The 16,482-nt window shown below is 43.2% G+C and overlaps 1 protein-coding gene across 6 annotated transcripts in view; it reads left to right on the top strand.

Annotated features, from left to right (window-relative positions):
• LOC139574524 (ecto-NOX disulfide-thiol exchanger 2-like) overlaps window positions 1–16,482 on the top strand; it is a 349,993-nt gene that overhangs the window by 312,729 nt on the left and 20,782 nt on the right. For all 6 annotated transcript variants that reach the window (XM_071399195.1, XM_071399194.1, XM_071399191.1 and 3 more), the window contains 3 exons: window positions 504–716; window positions 7,905–8,011; window positions 13,968–14,073. In XM_071399195.1, the coding sequence (XP_071255296.1) occupies window positions 504–716; window positions 7,905–8,011; window positions 13,968–14,073 (426 nt within the window). The remainder of the gene's footprint in view (window positions 1–503; window positions 717–7,904; window positions 8,012–13,967; window positions 14,074–16,482) is intronic.

Here is a 16,482-nt window from a genome sequence, read left to right as displayed (position 1 = left end):
CACCGGTGCCCCCTTTATATAACCCCGCTATTGTTATTTTCTGCTGCTCTTTAATTTGTTATTCTTATCTCTTTCTTTTTTGGGGGAGTAATTTCTTAAAACTGCGTTGTCAGTTAATGTCTACTAAGTAAGCATTTTACTGTAAGGTCTACACCTGTTGTGTTCGGCGCATGTGACAAATACAATTTGATTTGAAATGGGTTGTTCGCCAAAATCTGTGACTTCCTGCTTCTCTGCCATCTCTGTATCCCCTTTCCTCTCAGTTCTCTCATGCCATGATAAATAGGACAGAAGAACTTTCAGACCATAGAGATCCTATTGAATTAATTGTTATTGAATTCATAAATGTATGTTCTAATTCCTACCTATGTTTCAAACCACAAATGGATTCATATCCCTTAACCCTTAACCTAACTTTGCATTTATTTTCGCTGCTAGTCGTAACCTTACCCCAAACAAACCACTGACCTTAACCTTAAGGCTTACCTTAACCCTCTCCTCAGATGAGGCAGCGTTTGCGGAGGCGGTGCACGTGCTGCTGACCTGGGTGGAACGCGGTGAGGTGAACCGTCGTAACGCCAACAACTTCTACTCCATGATCCAGTCGTCCAACAGCCACATCCGCCAGCTGATGAGTCAGAAGGCCGCCCACGAGAAGGAGTTGGAGGTGGCCAAGGACAAGTTCAAGACCGCCCTGTCTGGCATCCTGGCACAATGTGAGTACACACCAGGCTGACACACACACGCAGAGAACCATGTCCCACAAAACAGGGTCAGGGTCAACATCAAATCACTTGTGGCGTTCCCTTTGAGGCAACGTCACATTGTCCCTCTAAACGTTCTCCACCCTCAAGTGATTTTCATGTCACAAGTTCACAAGTTCCAGGTCAGTGCTCCATACATGATGGATCAAATACCCAGGGACATGGAACAGAGATGGTCTTTTCTGCAAACAGACACACACATGCATGGCTGCACACAAACAGAGGACAGCACTTCTGAAGACCCACTCTATGGGATTACTCTTTGTAGGAGTAGATTTGGGGCAGTTTGCCTGGTAAAGGCCCGTAATGGCAGCTATAACATTGAACAGGTTATTTAGGGAGCTGTTAGCTACCTCTCTCAGCGCATCTTCATTAGGCCCAGAGTGGCCACTTCTCCATCTCCCATCTTTCTTCTCTTTCTTCCTGTCTCTGTCTCTCATAGTAATTAACACCTCTGTCTGAGGAGAGCAACTGTCAGCCGATTCACTAATGAGGCTTTTAGGTACTGGTGCTGATCTCACTGTAGACCCCTGTAAAGCTGACCCTGGATCAGTCAGAACTATTAGACTACCAGGGTCTGCCAGAGACATTCACATAGTACCATGGTCTGCCAGAGACATTCACATAGTACCAGGGTCTGCCAGAGACATTCACGTAGTACCAGGGTCTGCCAGAGACATTCACGTAGTACCAGGGCCTGCCAGAGACATTCACGTAGTACCAGGGTCTGCCAGAGACATTCACGTAGTACCAGGGTCTGCCAGAGACATTCACGTAGTACCAGGGCCTGCCAGAGACATTCACGTAGTACCAGGGCCTGCCAGAGACATTCACGTAGTACCAGGGTCTGCCAGAGACATTCACGTAGTACCAGGGTCTGCCAGAGACATTCACGTAGTACCAGGGTCTGCCAGAGACATTCACGTAGTACCAGGGTCTGCCAGAGACATTCATGTAGTACCAGGGTCTGCCAGAGACATTCACGTAGTATCATCCACAAAGTCCCAGTGCATATCCCATTCCTATTCCCATGTTGAGTTCCAACTAGGGAACTCCTGTGTCATGTTGCCTCTCTGTTTATCTTGAGGCCGGGACTATCCAGGGGCATGTTGGTAGTCTACAGACGGAACTCTTGTCTGTCAGCTTTTCAGCTTTACCTCCTGTTCATTTTTACAAAGGGAAAAAACATAGTTTTATAAACCTGCTTCAACTTGCACTGTGGCAGCCTCTCTGTATCTCACAGCTGTGACGTGCCTGACACTAAGAATCAAGATATAACACAACTGTCATATACTCACATACACCTGGGGGGAATAGAGAGATACACGTCTGAGGTTGCAGGGAAACCTGTGATGGGTGGCGCTACCTTGCAAAAGGACTATTTGAAGTCACTCAAGTGATAATTGAATGGCAATGACCTGTCATTGGGCCTTTGTGAAATATTGATAGCACATACAGTAACTTTTTATGTACTAAGTACTCTTTCTATTGTAGGATTCATGAAAACTCAGCTTCAGTGACATGCTTCAGTGACACTTGAATACGATTGACGCTAGGGCTGTTGCGGTGACCGTATTATCGCCACACCAGCGGTCACAAGTCGTGAAGGCAGTCAAATGCCACGTGATCGTTTAGTCACGGTAATTAGGCTTCTCCAAGCTTCTGATGCTGCCGATGGTCCTTAGTAGCCTACTTGCTAACTGCCTGGTACTCAGCACTATATTGTCCCTCTAATCACTCTGACATCAATGTAATTGAAAATCTAATCAAACACTTCATGAGAGCCCATGAGCTCATGTTTTGCAACATTTCTATAGGCTATGCAATTGAGTGAGAATACAGAGTGATTGCCTCTATTAAAAAGAGGATCCCATCAGCTTTCTATAGGCTAGGCCTACTATATTTCTCAACTTTTCTAATATTAAGCACATTGCTTATCTTTACAACAGGACAGTGGTGGAAAAAGTACCCAATTTTTATACTTGAGTAAAAGTAAAGATAGCTTAACTTCTTATGGCTGCAGTCCCGTTCGAGATCGATATGACAACAGCCAGTCGAAGTGCAGGGCGCCAAATTCAAAAAACAGAAATCTCATAATTAAAATTCCTCAGACATTCATGTGTCTTATATCATTTTAAAGGTAATCTTGTTGTTAATCCCACCAAAGTGTCCGATTTCAAATAGGATTTCAGCGAAAGCACTACAAACGATTATGTTAGGTCACCACAAAACCACAATAACCACAGCCATTTTTTCCAGCTAAAGATAGCTTTCACAAAAACCAGAATAGAGATAAAATTAATCACTAACCTTCGATTATTTTCATCAGATGACACTCATAGGACTTCTTGTTACACAATACATGCATGTTTTGTTTGATTAAGTTCATATTTATATAAAAAAATCTGAGTTTACATTGAGGCGTTAGATTCACTAGTTGCAAAAACATCAAGTGACTTTGCATAGCCACATCGTTTCAACAGAAATACTCAACATAAATATAAATGATAATACAAGTAATACACATAGAATTATAGATATACCTCTCCTTAATGCAACCGCTGTGTCAGATTTCAAAAAAACTTTACGAAAATATAAACCATGAAATAATCTGAGACGGAGCTCAGATGATTAGCCAAATTAGCCACCATGTTGGACTCAACAGAAACCAGAAAATACATGATAAATGTTTCCTTACCTTTGATGAATTCTTCAGAATGCAGTCCTAGGAATCCCAGGTCCACAATAAATGCTTGATTTGTTCGTTCATGTCCGTTATTTATGTCAAATTAGCTACTTTCGAATTGTTTACCAAATACCCTAACCAAAGTCTCAAAGCGCGACCACTATAACGTGACGAAATGTCCAAACATTCCGTTACAGTCAGTAGAAACATGGCAAACGATGTACTGAATCAATCTTTAGAATGTTGTTAACATACATCTTGAATAACGTTCCAACCAGAGAATTAAATCGACTTCAATTGAGAGAAGGAACGGAGCTCACACTCACGTGAACGCGCCAGTTCAATGCGTGGGCACCTCATGGCAGTGATTACTCATTCCTGTCTCCTTCGAATCCCCTTCAAATTAGAGTCATCAGACTAAGTTCTATTGACTGTTGACATCTAGTGGAAGCCGTAGGAAGTGAAAACCCATCCATATCTCTCTTTATATTCAATGAGAGCTTGGTTGAAAATATGGCACCCCCAGAAAAAATCCAAACAGGAAGTGGAACTTTTCAGGTTTTTGCCTGCCATATGAGTTCTGTTAATCTCACAGACTTAATTCAAACAGTTTTAGAAACTTTAGAGTGTTTTCTATCCAATACTAATAATAATATGCATATATTAGCAACTGAGACTGAGGAGCTGGCCGTTTACAATGGGCACCTTTCATCCAAGCTACTCAATACTGCCCCTTCAGCCTTAAGAAGTCACCCAGTAAAATTCTACTTGAGTGAAAGTATTTGGTTTAAAATATACTTTATCAAAAGTAAGTGTATTTGTTGAAATATACTTTAGTATCAAAAGTAAAATAATAAATCATATAATCCTTATATTAAGCAAACCAGACGGCACCATTTTCTTGTTTTTTAAACACACATAATTGTGTGTTTATTGAGTCCGCCAGATCAGAGACAGTAGGGATGACCAGGGATGTTCTGTTGATAAGTGTGTGAATTGGACCAATTTCCTGTACTGCTAAGAAAACGTAACGAGTACTTTTGGATGTAAAGGAAAATGTATGGAATAAAAGGTATAATAGTTTCTTAAGGAATGTAGTGAAGTATAAGTAGTCAAATATAAATAGTAAAGTACATATACCCCCCAAAAAGCTACTTAAGTAGTACTTTAAAGTACTTTTACTTAAGTGCTTTACAAATAGCCTAATAGTTTATGAACATTTTAAGATAAACGTTCTTTGAGAAATACCTGATCACGTGATGGAGAGCCTTGCGAGTGAGAGGTGCACGCAGCACTCGGGTAGAAGGGCACAACGCAGCACTCCGGGCCAAGGGCAGAACAGCCACTGGCCGCAAAAGGCATAGATTTTTTTAGGGTGCATTACGGCCACACAAAGGGGATGCCGCCGTGAAATTTGAGGAATAATTAGTGCTTGTCAAATTGTGAATGACAGACTGAAGTGTGTACATCCTGCGCAAAAAAAACTAAGCAGAGCTCATGCCTTTCAAGCAACTCAAATCATCATTAGTCGCATCATGCAGCCTTACAATGTATTATAAATCTAAACATGCCCAACGTTTGTAGAACTAAAGTTACATTAATAACTCTAAATTAAGCATATAGGAGTACTTATTTTGTTAAACGCTCAACACAGAATAGCCGCATGTGGCACTCCCTCAAATCATTTGGAGAAAATATCCTTTCTATTATATTCAGCTTTGTTCAATTGTCTTCATATTATAAAATATAAAATAATGCCACAGAATTCTAAGCAAATCTTCTCTGCTAAATGAACTAGTGTAGCCCACAGCCGTTTGGCATAGCCAGATCAGGACCTAACATAAGGACAACTCATAATATTCTATTCTGTTTTTCTGAAATAGACTTATTGTGAAGGTCCAGGCTATATTACATGGATTTATTAGTCTTTTTAAAATGTAGATGTTCAAAAGATATGCATTAGTGGCTTGTAGGTTATGTGTGGAAACCAGGAGATGCTAAATGTGTTTGTTAATTAACGGTCAATTACTGTGAGACCAACCAGTTATTTGCTTGACAAAATTTTGTGACCCCCACATCCCTAATTGACACCAACACAATCGCCACAGACAGACACAACAATCGCCACAGATAACACACACAACAAAGAAACACCTATGATTTAGCAACTCTTTAACCACTTGATACACTTGCTATTGTATACATCTTGTGTGTTGAACTAGTATTTAGGATCAATGTTTTTTGATGATACAGAAGGTAAGTTTGTTTTTGGCCCCATAAGAACAGTATATTGGGCTGCATGTAGAAATAGTCCACTGTGATAGGTTCCCCAATGGTTGTGTTACCTGGTTAAAGCACCAGTTAGAGGTTAGCTCCCCACAAACTCCTCTGGTTAACTTTAGCCTGTATTGGTCTGTGGACAGCTCATCTGAAGGAACCCACTCAGCCATAGAATCAAAGTAAGTAACACCTTTCTACATGAAAACAACTGGAACTGAAGGAAGAAATGAAATGAGTCATATTAATGATTCACAACTGCCAATGCTAAGAGCATGTATGAGTTCAGATATCTTTGGTGATACACCACTTACAGTAGTGTGCATACTGAGTACTGTGTTAGTATGGATATTGGGATATACCACATAATCGGTTCCTGTTTATACAGTAATACAAATATTGGAAAGAGCAAAGTTGGTCTCTTTCTTTCTCTTTCTCTCTCTTTCTCCTCTCTCTCGCTCTGTTTCTCGTTGTCTTTTAAAGGCCACCATCCTCCATCACAATAATCCACACAAACACTTAGTTGTATTCATGAGTTTGTCTTTCTCTACGGTTCCACACATACAAATGTAAACACAGAGTTTGGTGTCCCAGGAGACAGGTTCACACTGTCGTTCTGTCAACAGAAGGTGTCCCGGGAGGCAGGTTCACACTGTCGTTCTGTCAACAAAAGGTGTCCCGGGAGACAGGTTCACACTGTCGTTCTGTCAACAAAAGGTGTCCCGGGAGACAGGTTCACACTGTCGTTCTGTCAACAAAAGGTGTCCCGGGAGACAGGTTCACACTGTCGTTCTGTCAACAAAAGGTGTCCCGGGAGACAGGTTCACACTGTCGATCTGTCAACAAAAGGTGTCCCGGGAGACAGGTTCACACTGTCGATCTGTCAACAAAAGCCACATCCATATTTTCACAGGCTTTTTCACAGCCGCACATTACATTATGAGTTGTTGAATAGTTTTATATCGCTGTGTTATGTGTGAGTACTCTGTCTGGACAATCTGTGATTATGTGATGCTGCATTATATCAACAGGTAGGTAAATGGGTAATTCTGACGCACACACACACACACTAATTATGAGAAATGAAAAGTTAGCACAGTCTCACAATCTTTAATCTATTATCGTCTATTGAATCCTTTCTCCCTGCTCTGGGTTCACACACACAGGTGTTTTGTTAACTAATTTGGGGGTGGTTAAGACGAGGTCTAGCTGTCAATCGCAGGTGTGGTTAGGATGGAGTGATGAACAGAAGTGTCTTCCAGCAGCTCTCCTCCTCCAACCTTGAGCTCTGAATCATAGTTGCTCACCCTCTCACTTTTTCAAAATCTCGCTCTTCTCTTCCTCAGGGACTAGACCACCCACCATCTCTCTCATCCCCAAGACTCTAGATTACCTCTTTCAAATCTGATCAGATTTCAGGGTCTTTATTATTGAGTGCTCGTTAGAGATACCTCCTCTCTAAAGATATACAGTGACATTAAGATCAGCGCTCCTATCTAACCCACAGTGAGGACAGTAATGAGGAGAGACAAGTTTGTCCCAAATGGCACCCTGCTCCCTATTTAGTGCACTACTGTACTTTAGACCAGAGCCCTATGGGCACTATATAGAGAATAGGATCTGATTTGACACGCAGCCCCTCTCTCAGATAGATAGAAACAGGCTTTTCCTTCATTAGGTCTGAAATCTACACTCTTTGATTGTGACATTCCAAGCATCTGAGAGTCGATGAAGGTGAGAAGTGTTGTGGTCATTAAAAACAGGAGATGTTTGAGAGGAAAAGAGGGTTTCAGTTAGAGGTAGTTACTTTTATCTCTTTATAAGATGGCCTCTCTGTCCCTCTTAGAGAATTCCCTTGTTCTACTGTCAGGCTCTACTGAGAGTCTATGTCCCTGTGGAGGAGAGGAGGAGGAGGAGGTGTGTTTGTGTGCGCCTTCCCATTGTCTAGGGGGGTGAGAGGGGAGCAGGAGCCTGCTGGTTGCGGTCTGGTCCTCCTGTAGCTTTCAGCACCGTCTTGTGTTTTAGGTTGGGCGCTCTGTGGTCACAGAATAGAACATTGAAAACACATCAACATGAAGTGCCTTCCTACCTGATTCCACTTTCTCACTCCTCTGCTCCTTCCCACCCGCCCCCTCTCTCTCTGGACGGTAAACTGGCCCCTGCATCCCCTGCCACAGTTGAGCAGATTGTGTCTGTATTCCACGCTGCTTCCAAACAAAAGGCATGGGACCATTTCTCCAAAGCTCAACGCAAGAACCTGGACATGTGGCGCAAGCAAGCAGAGGTTGGTCCTTTACTTTTTCTACAATTATTCACATCTTCTATTCATTTGGTGAAGTGCAGTATAGTCTACATATTATTGTGTCCTTTATGTGAACATTATGTGAGCATCCCCATCTCTCCAGTATTCCGGATTCTAACTACTTTTTTTGGAATTCATGGTGTTGTCTTGGCAGGATGATTTGTGTTAAACAGTGTTAAAGTTAACACCAGCTTTAAAACTACACTCAGCATGATCCTAAAACGTATCTTAATATAAATGGAAAAAGGGAACCTTGTGGTATTCCTCTAGTAGTATCAAGGAACTGAGATGGTAGAACATCAACATTAAGTTCTAGCCTAAGAGGTCAAGTAAATGCTATCACTAGGCTGAATGTTAGGCTACACCCAGGCTCTCTACTTAGTTCAGTCCCAGAGTGGGTGCTCCGGTCAGGTCCAGGTCCCGGCCACTCCAGCCCGGTGAGTGCTCAGTCTCACTGCCAGAAACAGGTAACTCACCCTTTAAGTCAACCACAGTACCCTGGACTGGTCTCTGTGCAGAACACTTCATCACACATGTATACTCTCTATCTGTTATTACTGACTGTGCTTTCTTCCAATAGATGAACAAATAACCAACTTTCAGTTTTTGTTTGGTGTAAAATCGAGGTCATGCTCCATGTTGAGATGCACAGGTATTAACTAATGAAACCTGGCAAAATTTGTTCTCTGTATTTTGTTCATTACTTCCTATCCAACAACCGCTGCATTAATTACCTCAAACATGTTTTCCTCTTTAATGGAGGGTGCTCAAGTGTGGCGCGGCTGTCATTTTAGGGCCAAACGGGTAAGTTTGATCTGGGTACAAATCTCTGAGGGTGTTAGTGTGTAAAAAAGCAGATTTGGTATGTAATTAACTGCCTAATCTCTGTCTCATAGCAACACTGAAACAGTCACCATGGATCACAGGCTGGAGATGGTTTATCTTTCCTTTGGAGATCCTAGTGCAGAAGATAGATTACAAACTAGTGGAACACATTCATTATAAACTCTTCATGCAGTTTGCCTGTGAAAGTGTTTAGGCATTCTGTAAAGTGAGAAGAATTTGTATTTGTACAGTGTCATATGAATGTGTAACTGACGGTATAAATTGTAATGGGTTGGTAGCTGTGTGTTTGGGTGTGTGTACATCGTGATGGACTCACTCTGAGATATAGCAGGTATGTTTGGTATGTCTTGATCTCAGACTAGGGACTCTTCTGCTCTAAAGGTAGGTGTGAGTTGGTGTGTGTAGACTAGTGACGTCACTCCTCACTAAGCGAAAATTACAACTAAAGCCTAACTTATACCTTACGTACATACGCAAAGCTACTCAAAATGGCGGTCTTGCGGCAAGTTTGTTATTGCAGGGCTGCACACGTCTGCAAACAGGGCCGGTCAGCTCATTAGGCAAGATTAGGCGGCAGATTGACGAGCTGCATTTTCTGAGCTAAACTGACCAAGATGCACCAACAACAACACACAAAACCTTGTAATTCTGCCCCAAAACAATGACAATTTCTTACAACCAGTGGCATATGGGCTTTTTAGGTGAGCACTGATGCTGCCCTGTGATAAGCAGTGCCCACTTTGTCAAAGGCAGGGCAGCAAAATATGTTTGTCCATTTCCAACACTCCTCTCCAGGGTGCTGTTGGAGAAACGCAAGTCAAAAAAAACTATCTAACATAAATTGTGTAGCAGATATAGCCAGAGTAAAACATGAGCCATTCACAATAATTAAAGCATAATGTCAAGAAAAATTAGGCCATTACATCACTTTTTATCATTACCGCAAATGAGGGAATGGACTTAAATGGGTGGTTTAGCCTACGCGCAAATGCGTGGACCAAACCAAATGGATGGAAGGGCATTCGTAAAGTCCCATTGGTAAAATCGCCGACACGGTAGACTACACCCCAGTGAGCACAGACTGACGCAGATGTCTTTTGGGCGTCTTGTTTTGGTCCTTTCCCGGACCGGACGTCTTTTTTGTGGTGTTTTGCAAACGGTGGGCGTACCACATGGATGGGTATTTCTAACATTTTATTTCAGGCGACACTGTAGGTTACACCTCAGTAAGCACGGGCCGATGCCTTTTGGACCGGCCTTGATTTCCACGTCCACGGGATGTTGGTTTTTAGTTCTGTCCGGACCAAATCTGAATCAATCATAGATGTCTATGTTTGGTTCAGATTTGGTGTGGTACGGACCGGCCTTGATTTCAACTTCCACGGACATTGATTCTATAAATGACGTCTTTTCAACTTTCATTCAGAACCTAAAATTAACCTGATTTCAACGATCAGAAAATACGTATTTTCTACAGTCGAAAATCATCTCTGTGGTCAGCAGGACCAATCTGACTCTCAGACCTAAATATATTCTTTAGAGGAAAATTAGCACTCTCTTATTGACATGGAGTTTATTTATAGGGGCCATTATTATAGAAGACAGTCTCTAAATGCACAAAGACTGCTGCAACGTGTCACTGTGCTGTACTGTAATACAGGATAATAGTAGTACAGGTAATGCAGGGAAGCAACATATTTCCAACATTTCCCCCCAAATTCCTAGGTTTTCCAGAAATCCTGGTTATGAAGGTTTCCTGCTTATTACATCCTGATTCCAGAAATCTTCTAACTAGGATTTCTTGAATACCTTGGAATTTTGCAACCCTACAGCAGTATCTTTCTTAATGGGTCTGTTCTGTATTCATCAGACAGGATGCACAGAACAGCAGGACTGAAAGACTGCAGGGGTTTCACTATCTGTCTGACGCACAATCACAACACCCATCTTCTACCATCCATCCTTTCATTTATCCATTTACCTGTTCCAATCCATCAATCCATCCATTTGGCCATCTAGCCATCAACCCAAGAACACATCTATCCATCTCAGGCTGCATCCCTCTGGTAAAAAGTAGTGCACTATATAGAGAATAGCATGCCATTTGGGTTGCAGTCAGTCTTTCTACTCATTGCACAGACACACTAACTTTTAATAAAATAGATTTGTATTGGTTGCGTACACATCATGCCAACATTATCGCAGGTGCAGTGAAATGCTTATGGTTCTAGCTCCAACAGTGTAGTAATACCTAACAATACACACAAATCCCAAGAAGAAAATAATTAAGAAATATCAGAACGAGCAAAGCATATAATGGTGTGTATGGACAGTATACAGTATGAATAGAAAAGGTGTGTACACAACCAAGAAATACCATAAACAATAGAATATTCTAATGTATGCAATAGACCTCCGGGTACCTTCAGCTCCAGTCCACTGTGATTAAGGAAATAGACCCTAACAATAGTCCTGGACTGGCTAGACACCAGGGGGAATAGATGGAATAACCTAGGGCTAACTAGAGAATACAAACTCCATCTCCACTATACACCAGGGGGATGATAGATTGGAAGTAGAACTAAATAATACAACACCTATATTTTACAACCCAAGTTAATTCCATGAGGGCTTAATTCCTTCAACATCCTGTTATAATCCATTCTTCTCTTTTATCAGTTTTACTCCTTTAGGGCATTAGCTGGAGAGAGTAGGGACAACCTGTCATCCGACTGAATCCAGATGCTCTGTCTCTGTCTGTCTGTCTGTCTCTGTCTGTCTGTCTGTCTGTCTCTGTCTACTCCATTACAGACAAAGGTAAGAACCAGCATACATGCATGAAGGAGTTCAGCTCAATCTTGAACCTTCACCTAGTGTCCCCTACCAGTGTATCTAGACTCTGATGCTACCTTCACTGTTAGTGCTGCTGGCTGGTAGACACACCAAACAGTGAGTCTTGTCAGGTAGCAGTTAGCTGGATAGTCTAGTAGCTGCGACTCACAGAGGCAGGATCAAAGTCTAACAGCTGGCGATTATTATCTCACTGGGCAGATGGGTGTGCTGGTTTCTGACTACCTGTTTGACATCTTTGATTGGCCAGCAGCTCAACGTGTTATAGACACCAGACAGATGGTTGTTTACTTCAAGCTTTTTGTTTGTTGGTGTGAAATAATGATTCCCTCGCCCAGCATTGTGAAGGCATTGTGTGTGTGTGTGTGTAGGCAGAACACAGAGCTGGCTGTCTTTTGAATATACTCGCCTCATTAGCCGAGAACAGCACTGCCGAGCTAGCCGGCTAGACATACTGCTAGCTGAAATACACACTACTGTGGCTCCCATGTGCTCCCATCCACACACAGCAGGTCATGCCTCCTACTGAGCTAGAGGCTCCAGGGTGAAGTTTCCCCTAGGTACAGATCTACACTACATGACCAAAAGTATGTGGACACCCCTTGCAATCTCCATTGACAAACATTGACAGTAGAATGGCCTTACTGAAGAGCTCAGTGACTTTCCCAGATCTTCCCCGGTCAACTGTAAGTGCTGTTATTGTGAAGTGGAAACATCTAGGAGCAACAACAGCTCAGCCGCGAAGTGGTAGGCCACACAAGCTCACAAAATGGGGCCACTGAGTGATGACGTGCATAGCCCATAAAAATTGTCTGTCCCTGGTTGCAACACTCACTACAGAGTGCTTCCAGAGGCCGTTTGGAAATGTCAGCACAAGAACTGTTTGTCGGGAGCTTCATGAAATGGATTTCCATGGCCAAGCAGCCGCACACAAGCCTTAGATCACCATGCGCAATGCAAGTGGTGTAAAGATCGCTGCCATTGGACTCTGGAGCAGTGGAAACGAGTTATCTGGAGTGATGAATCACTCTTTACCATCTGGCAGTGCGACGGACAAATTTGGGTTTGCCAGGAGAACGCTACCTGCCCCAATGATTAGTTCCAACTGTAAAGTTTGGTCGAGGAGTAATAATGGTCTGGGACTGTTTTTCATGGTTCTGGCTAATTCTACAGTATACAATGACATTCTAGATGATTCTGTGCTTCAAACTTTGGCAAAATCGGTGTGGAAGAACTTTATTGCCGTGCACAGAGCCCTGACCTCAACCCCATCAAACACCTTTGGGATGAGTTTGGGATGAGGAACACCGACTGCGAGCCAGGCCTACTCAACCAACATCAGTGCCTGACCTCACTAATGGAATGGAAGCAAGTCCCCGCAGCAATGTTCCAACATCATGAAAAGCCTTCCCAGAAGAGTGGAGGCTGTTATAGCAGACCAACTCCTTCAACGAGATGCTCGACGAGCAGGTGTCCACATGCTTTTGGCCATGTAGTGTAGGATCCTCTGTCTCATCAGTGTAGAGGCAGACTGCTGCTCTCTATCTACTGTCATCAGTGTAGAGGCAGACTGCTGCTCTCTATCTACTGTCTCATCAGTGTAGAGGCAGACTGCTGCTCTCTATCTACTGTCTCATCAGTGTAGAGACAGACTGCTGCTCTCTATCTACTGTCTCATCAGTGTAGAGACAGACTGCTGCTCTCTATCTACTGTCATATCAGTGTAGAGGCAGACTGCTGCTCTCTATCTACTGTCATATCAGTGTAGAGGCAGACTGCTGCTCTATCTACTGTCATATCAGTGTAGAGACAGACTGCTGCTCTCTATCTACTGTCTCATCAGTGTAGAGACAGACTGCTGCTCTATCTACTGTCATCAGTGTAGAGGCAGACTGCTGCTCTATATCTACTGTCTCATCAGTGTAGAGACAGACTGCTGCTCTCTATCTACTGTCTCATCAGTGTAGAGGCAGACTGCTGCTCTCTATCTACTGTCATCAGTGTTGAGGCAGACTGCTGCTCTCTATCTACTGTCATCAGTGCACCAGAGGGAGATATCAGTCCTGCTGTGAATCACTCTGGGTAGAAGCTGCCCTTAGGGACAGGTCTAGGATCAGCATTTCTTCCATAGGTGTGTGCGTGCGTACGCGACAGTGTAAAGCGTACTCCAGCCAGGCTACCCAGGAGGATTGTGTTCAGTATGAACATCCAGTGATAATCCTATTCTGTTGTTTCCCTCCAGGAGATCAGAAACATGCAAAATGAAGAGCTGATGGGGATCAGACGAGAGGAGGAGATGGAGATGTCTGACGATGACATGGAGGATACACACGATCCTGACGACTCAGGTACACACTACACACATACCACACACACACACACACACACACTACACACCTACCATGCACACACAACACACATATCACACACACACACTACACACATACCACACACACACGACAGAAAGGAATCTGACAACTATTGGTATATGGCTGGTGTCTTTTCTCCTTTATTGTAGAATAGACCTGTAGCTCAGCCTTCTCTGTGTTGCTAATGAGGTGTTTTGTGAGTTCCTCTCCAGCCTCAGTGTGAATGGAGCCGTAACATTAGAGAGGAAACAGTCGCCAGCTCATTCACTCTCTAAATGGCCAAATTAAGCTGGAGAGGAGACTGTGTAACGGCATGCAGAGACTGTGTTACGGCCATCTCCAGATTGTCTGTGGCTGTGTGTGTTTGTGAGAGTAAGAAAGAGAGTGGGTGCACGCGGCTGGTAGACACTCAGTCACAGCTGGAACTAAGTGTTTATGGTTCTGTCTGTTGGCATGGTGCGGGTGTAATTAGCTGGTAGAGACACTGAGCTGGCTACTACGGAAGAAATGTCTTCACTGCCATTTTTTTCCCTAAACTATAGATTTAAGAAGAAAGTTAAGCAAAGTTGCTATTCCTCAAAGTTATTTGGAAATGTTCTTGAAATGTTTCTCCTTATGCAAAAAGTTGAGAAATTAGATTCTTGAAAATTAATTTATTGGAAATGTTATTAATTCCAAGATGGCTAAACCCTTGTCTTAAACTCAGGGGTGTGTGTGTGTGTGTGTGTGTGTGTGTGTGTGTGTGTGTGTGTGTGTGTGTGTGTGTGTGTGTGTGTGTGTGTGTGTGTGTGTGTGTGTGTGTGTGTGTGTGTGTGTGTGTGTGTGTGTGTGTGTGTGTGTGTGTGTGTGTCAGCTCCTTCAGCTAATTCAGTGCTGTTCTGGGTACCAGTGAATTACCATTAAGGTCGTCTTTACACAGAACATCCTGTTTATGTCTGCTGAGCCAACAGAGCTACTGATGTAAAACAGATTGGAACAGACCATAATATTCACCTGGAGATTCAGATGACCCTCTGCTTCTCTCTTAAGCAGTTAAAGAGAGAAGGGAATGGAAGCCAAGAGAGCGGGGCTAACTGCTACAATCAGGTCTCCTTTTCAAGTGTGTCGTTTACTTTCTGCTTTTGAATTGTTGTGGTCTCTGCCGGTTAAGACCGCCTCCCTAATTTCTATGCAGATATATGCAAATGTTATCATCAGCCTAGCAGGTTTTGATTTCCACCTTTTCATGTGTGACCTTTCTTATTAGAAAACACTAACGATCAATCGTTGTCAGGAGGCTGTCACAATGTTGGAAAGGAATGCTGTGGAGAAGGGCACAGGATGTGGCAGGGAAACAGGTGTTGATGTGACACCCCATCATATTTACAGTCTCCGTCACACCTGCTATGGCTTCCTGTAATGCAGGAGCACAGGGGGAGGGCTTGTTTACACCTCCTCCAATCCTGTTTAAGAAGCCTAGTCTCTGTGCTCTCAATCATAGACAGGTGGTCTGTTTAACCTATCGGCAGGCTTGAAGAGGAACACCTGTATTCTGGGGTGGTGCTTCTAAATTAATACAGTGCAGAGTGGGAATGGGTTGGTGCTTCTACATTAATACAGTGCAGAGTGGGAATGGGTTGGTCCTTCTATACTAATACAGTGCAGAGTGGGAATGGGTTGGAGCTTCTACATTAATACAGTGCAGAGTGGGAATGGGTTGGTGCTTCTACATTAATACAGTGCAGAGTGGGAATGGGTTGGAGCTTCTACATTAATACAGTGCAGAGTGGGAATGGGTTGGTGCTTCTACATTAATACAGTGCAGAGTGGGAATGGGTTGGTGCTTCTACATTAATACAGTGCAGAGTGGGAATGGGTTGGAGCTTCTACATTAATACAGTGCAGAGTGGGAATGGGTTGGTGCTTCTATACTAATACAGTGCAGAGTGGGAATGGGTTGGTGCTTCTACATTAATACAGTGCAGAGTGGGAATGGGTTGGTGCTTCTACACTAATACAGTGCAGAGTGTGAATGGGTTGGTGCTTCTACACTAATACAGTGCAGAGTGGGAATGGGTTGGAGCTTCTACATTAATACAGTGCAGAGTGGGAATGGGTTGGAGCTTCTACACTAATACAGTGCAGAGTGGGAATGGGTTGGTGCTTCTACACTAATACAGTGCAGAGTGGGAATGGGTTGGAGCTTTTACATTAATACAGTGCAGAGTGGGAATGGGTTGGAGCTTCTACATTAATACAGTGCAGAGTGGGAATGGGTTGGAGCTTCTACATTAATACAGTGCAGAGTGGGAATGGGTTGGTGCTTCTACATTAATACAGTGCAGAGTGGGAATGGGTTGGTGCTTCTACATTAATACAGTGCAGAGTGGGAATGGGTTGGTGCTTCTA

The sequence above is a fragment of the Salvelinus alpinus genome, chromosome 4 (assembly GCF_045679555.1).
Source record: "Salvelinus alpinus chromosome 4, SLU_Salpinus.1, whole genome shotgun sequence".
NCBI classification, from domain to species: domain Eukaryota; kingdom Metazoa; phylum Chordata; class Actinopteri; order Salmoniformes; family Salmonidae; genus Salvelinus; species Salvelinus alpinus.
This window is presented reverse-complemented; position numbering and strand designations above follow the sequence as displayed.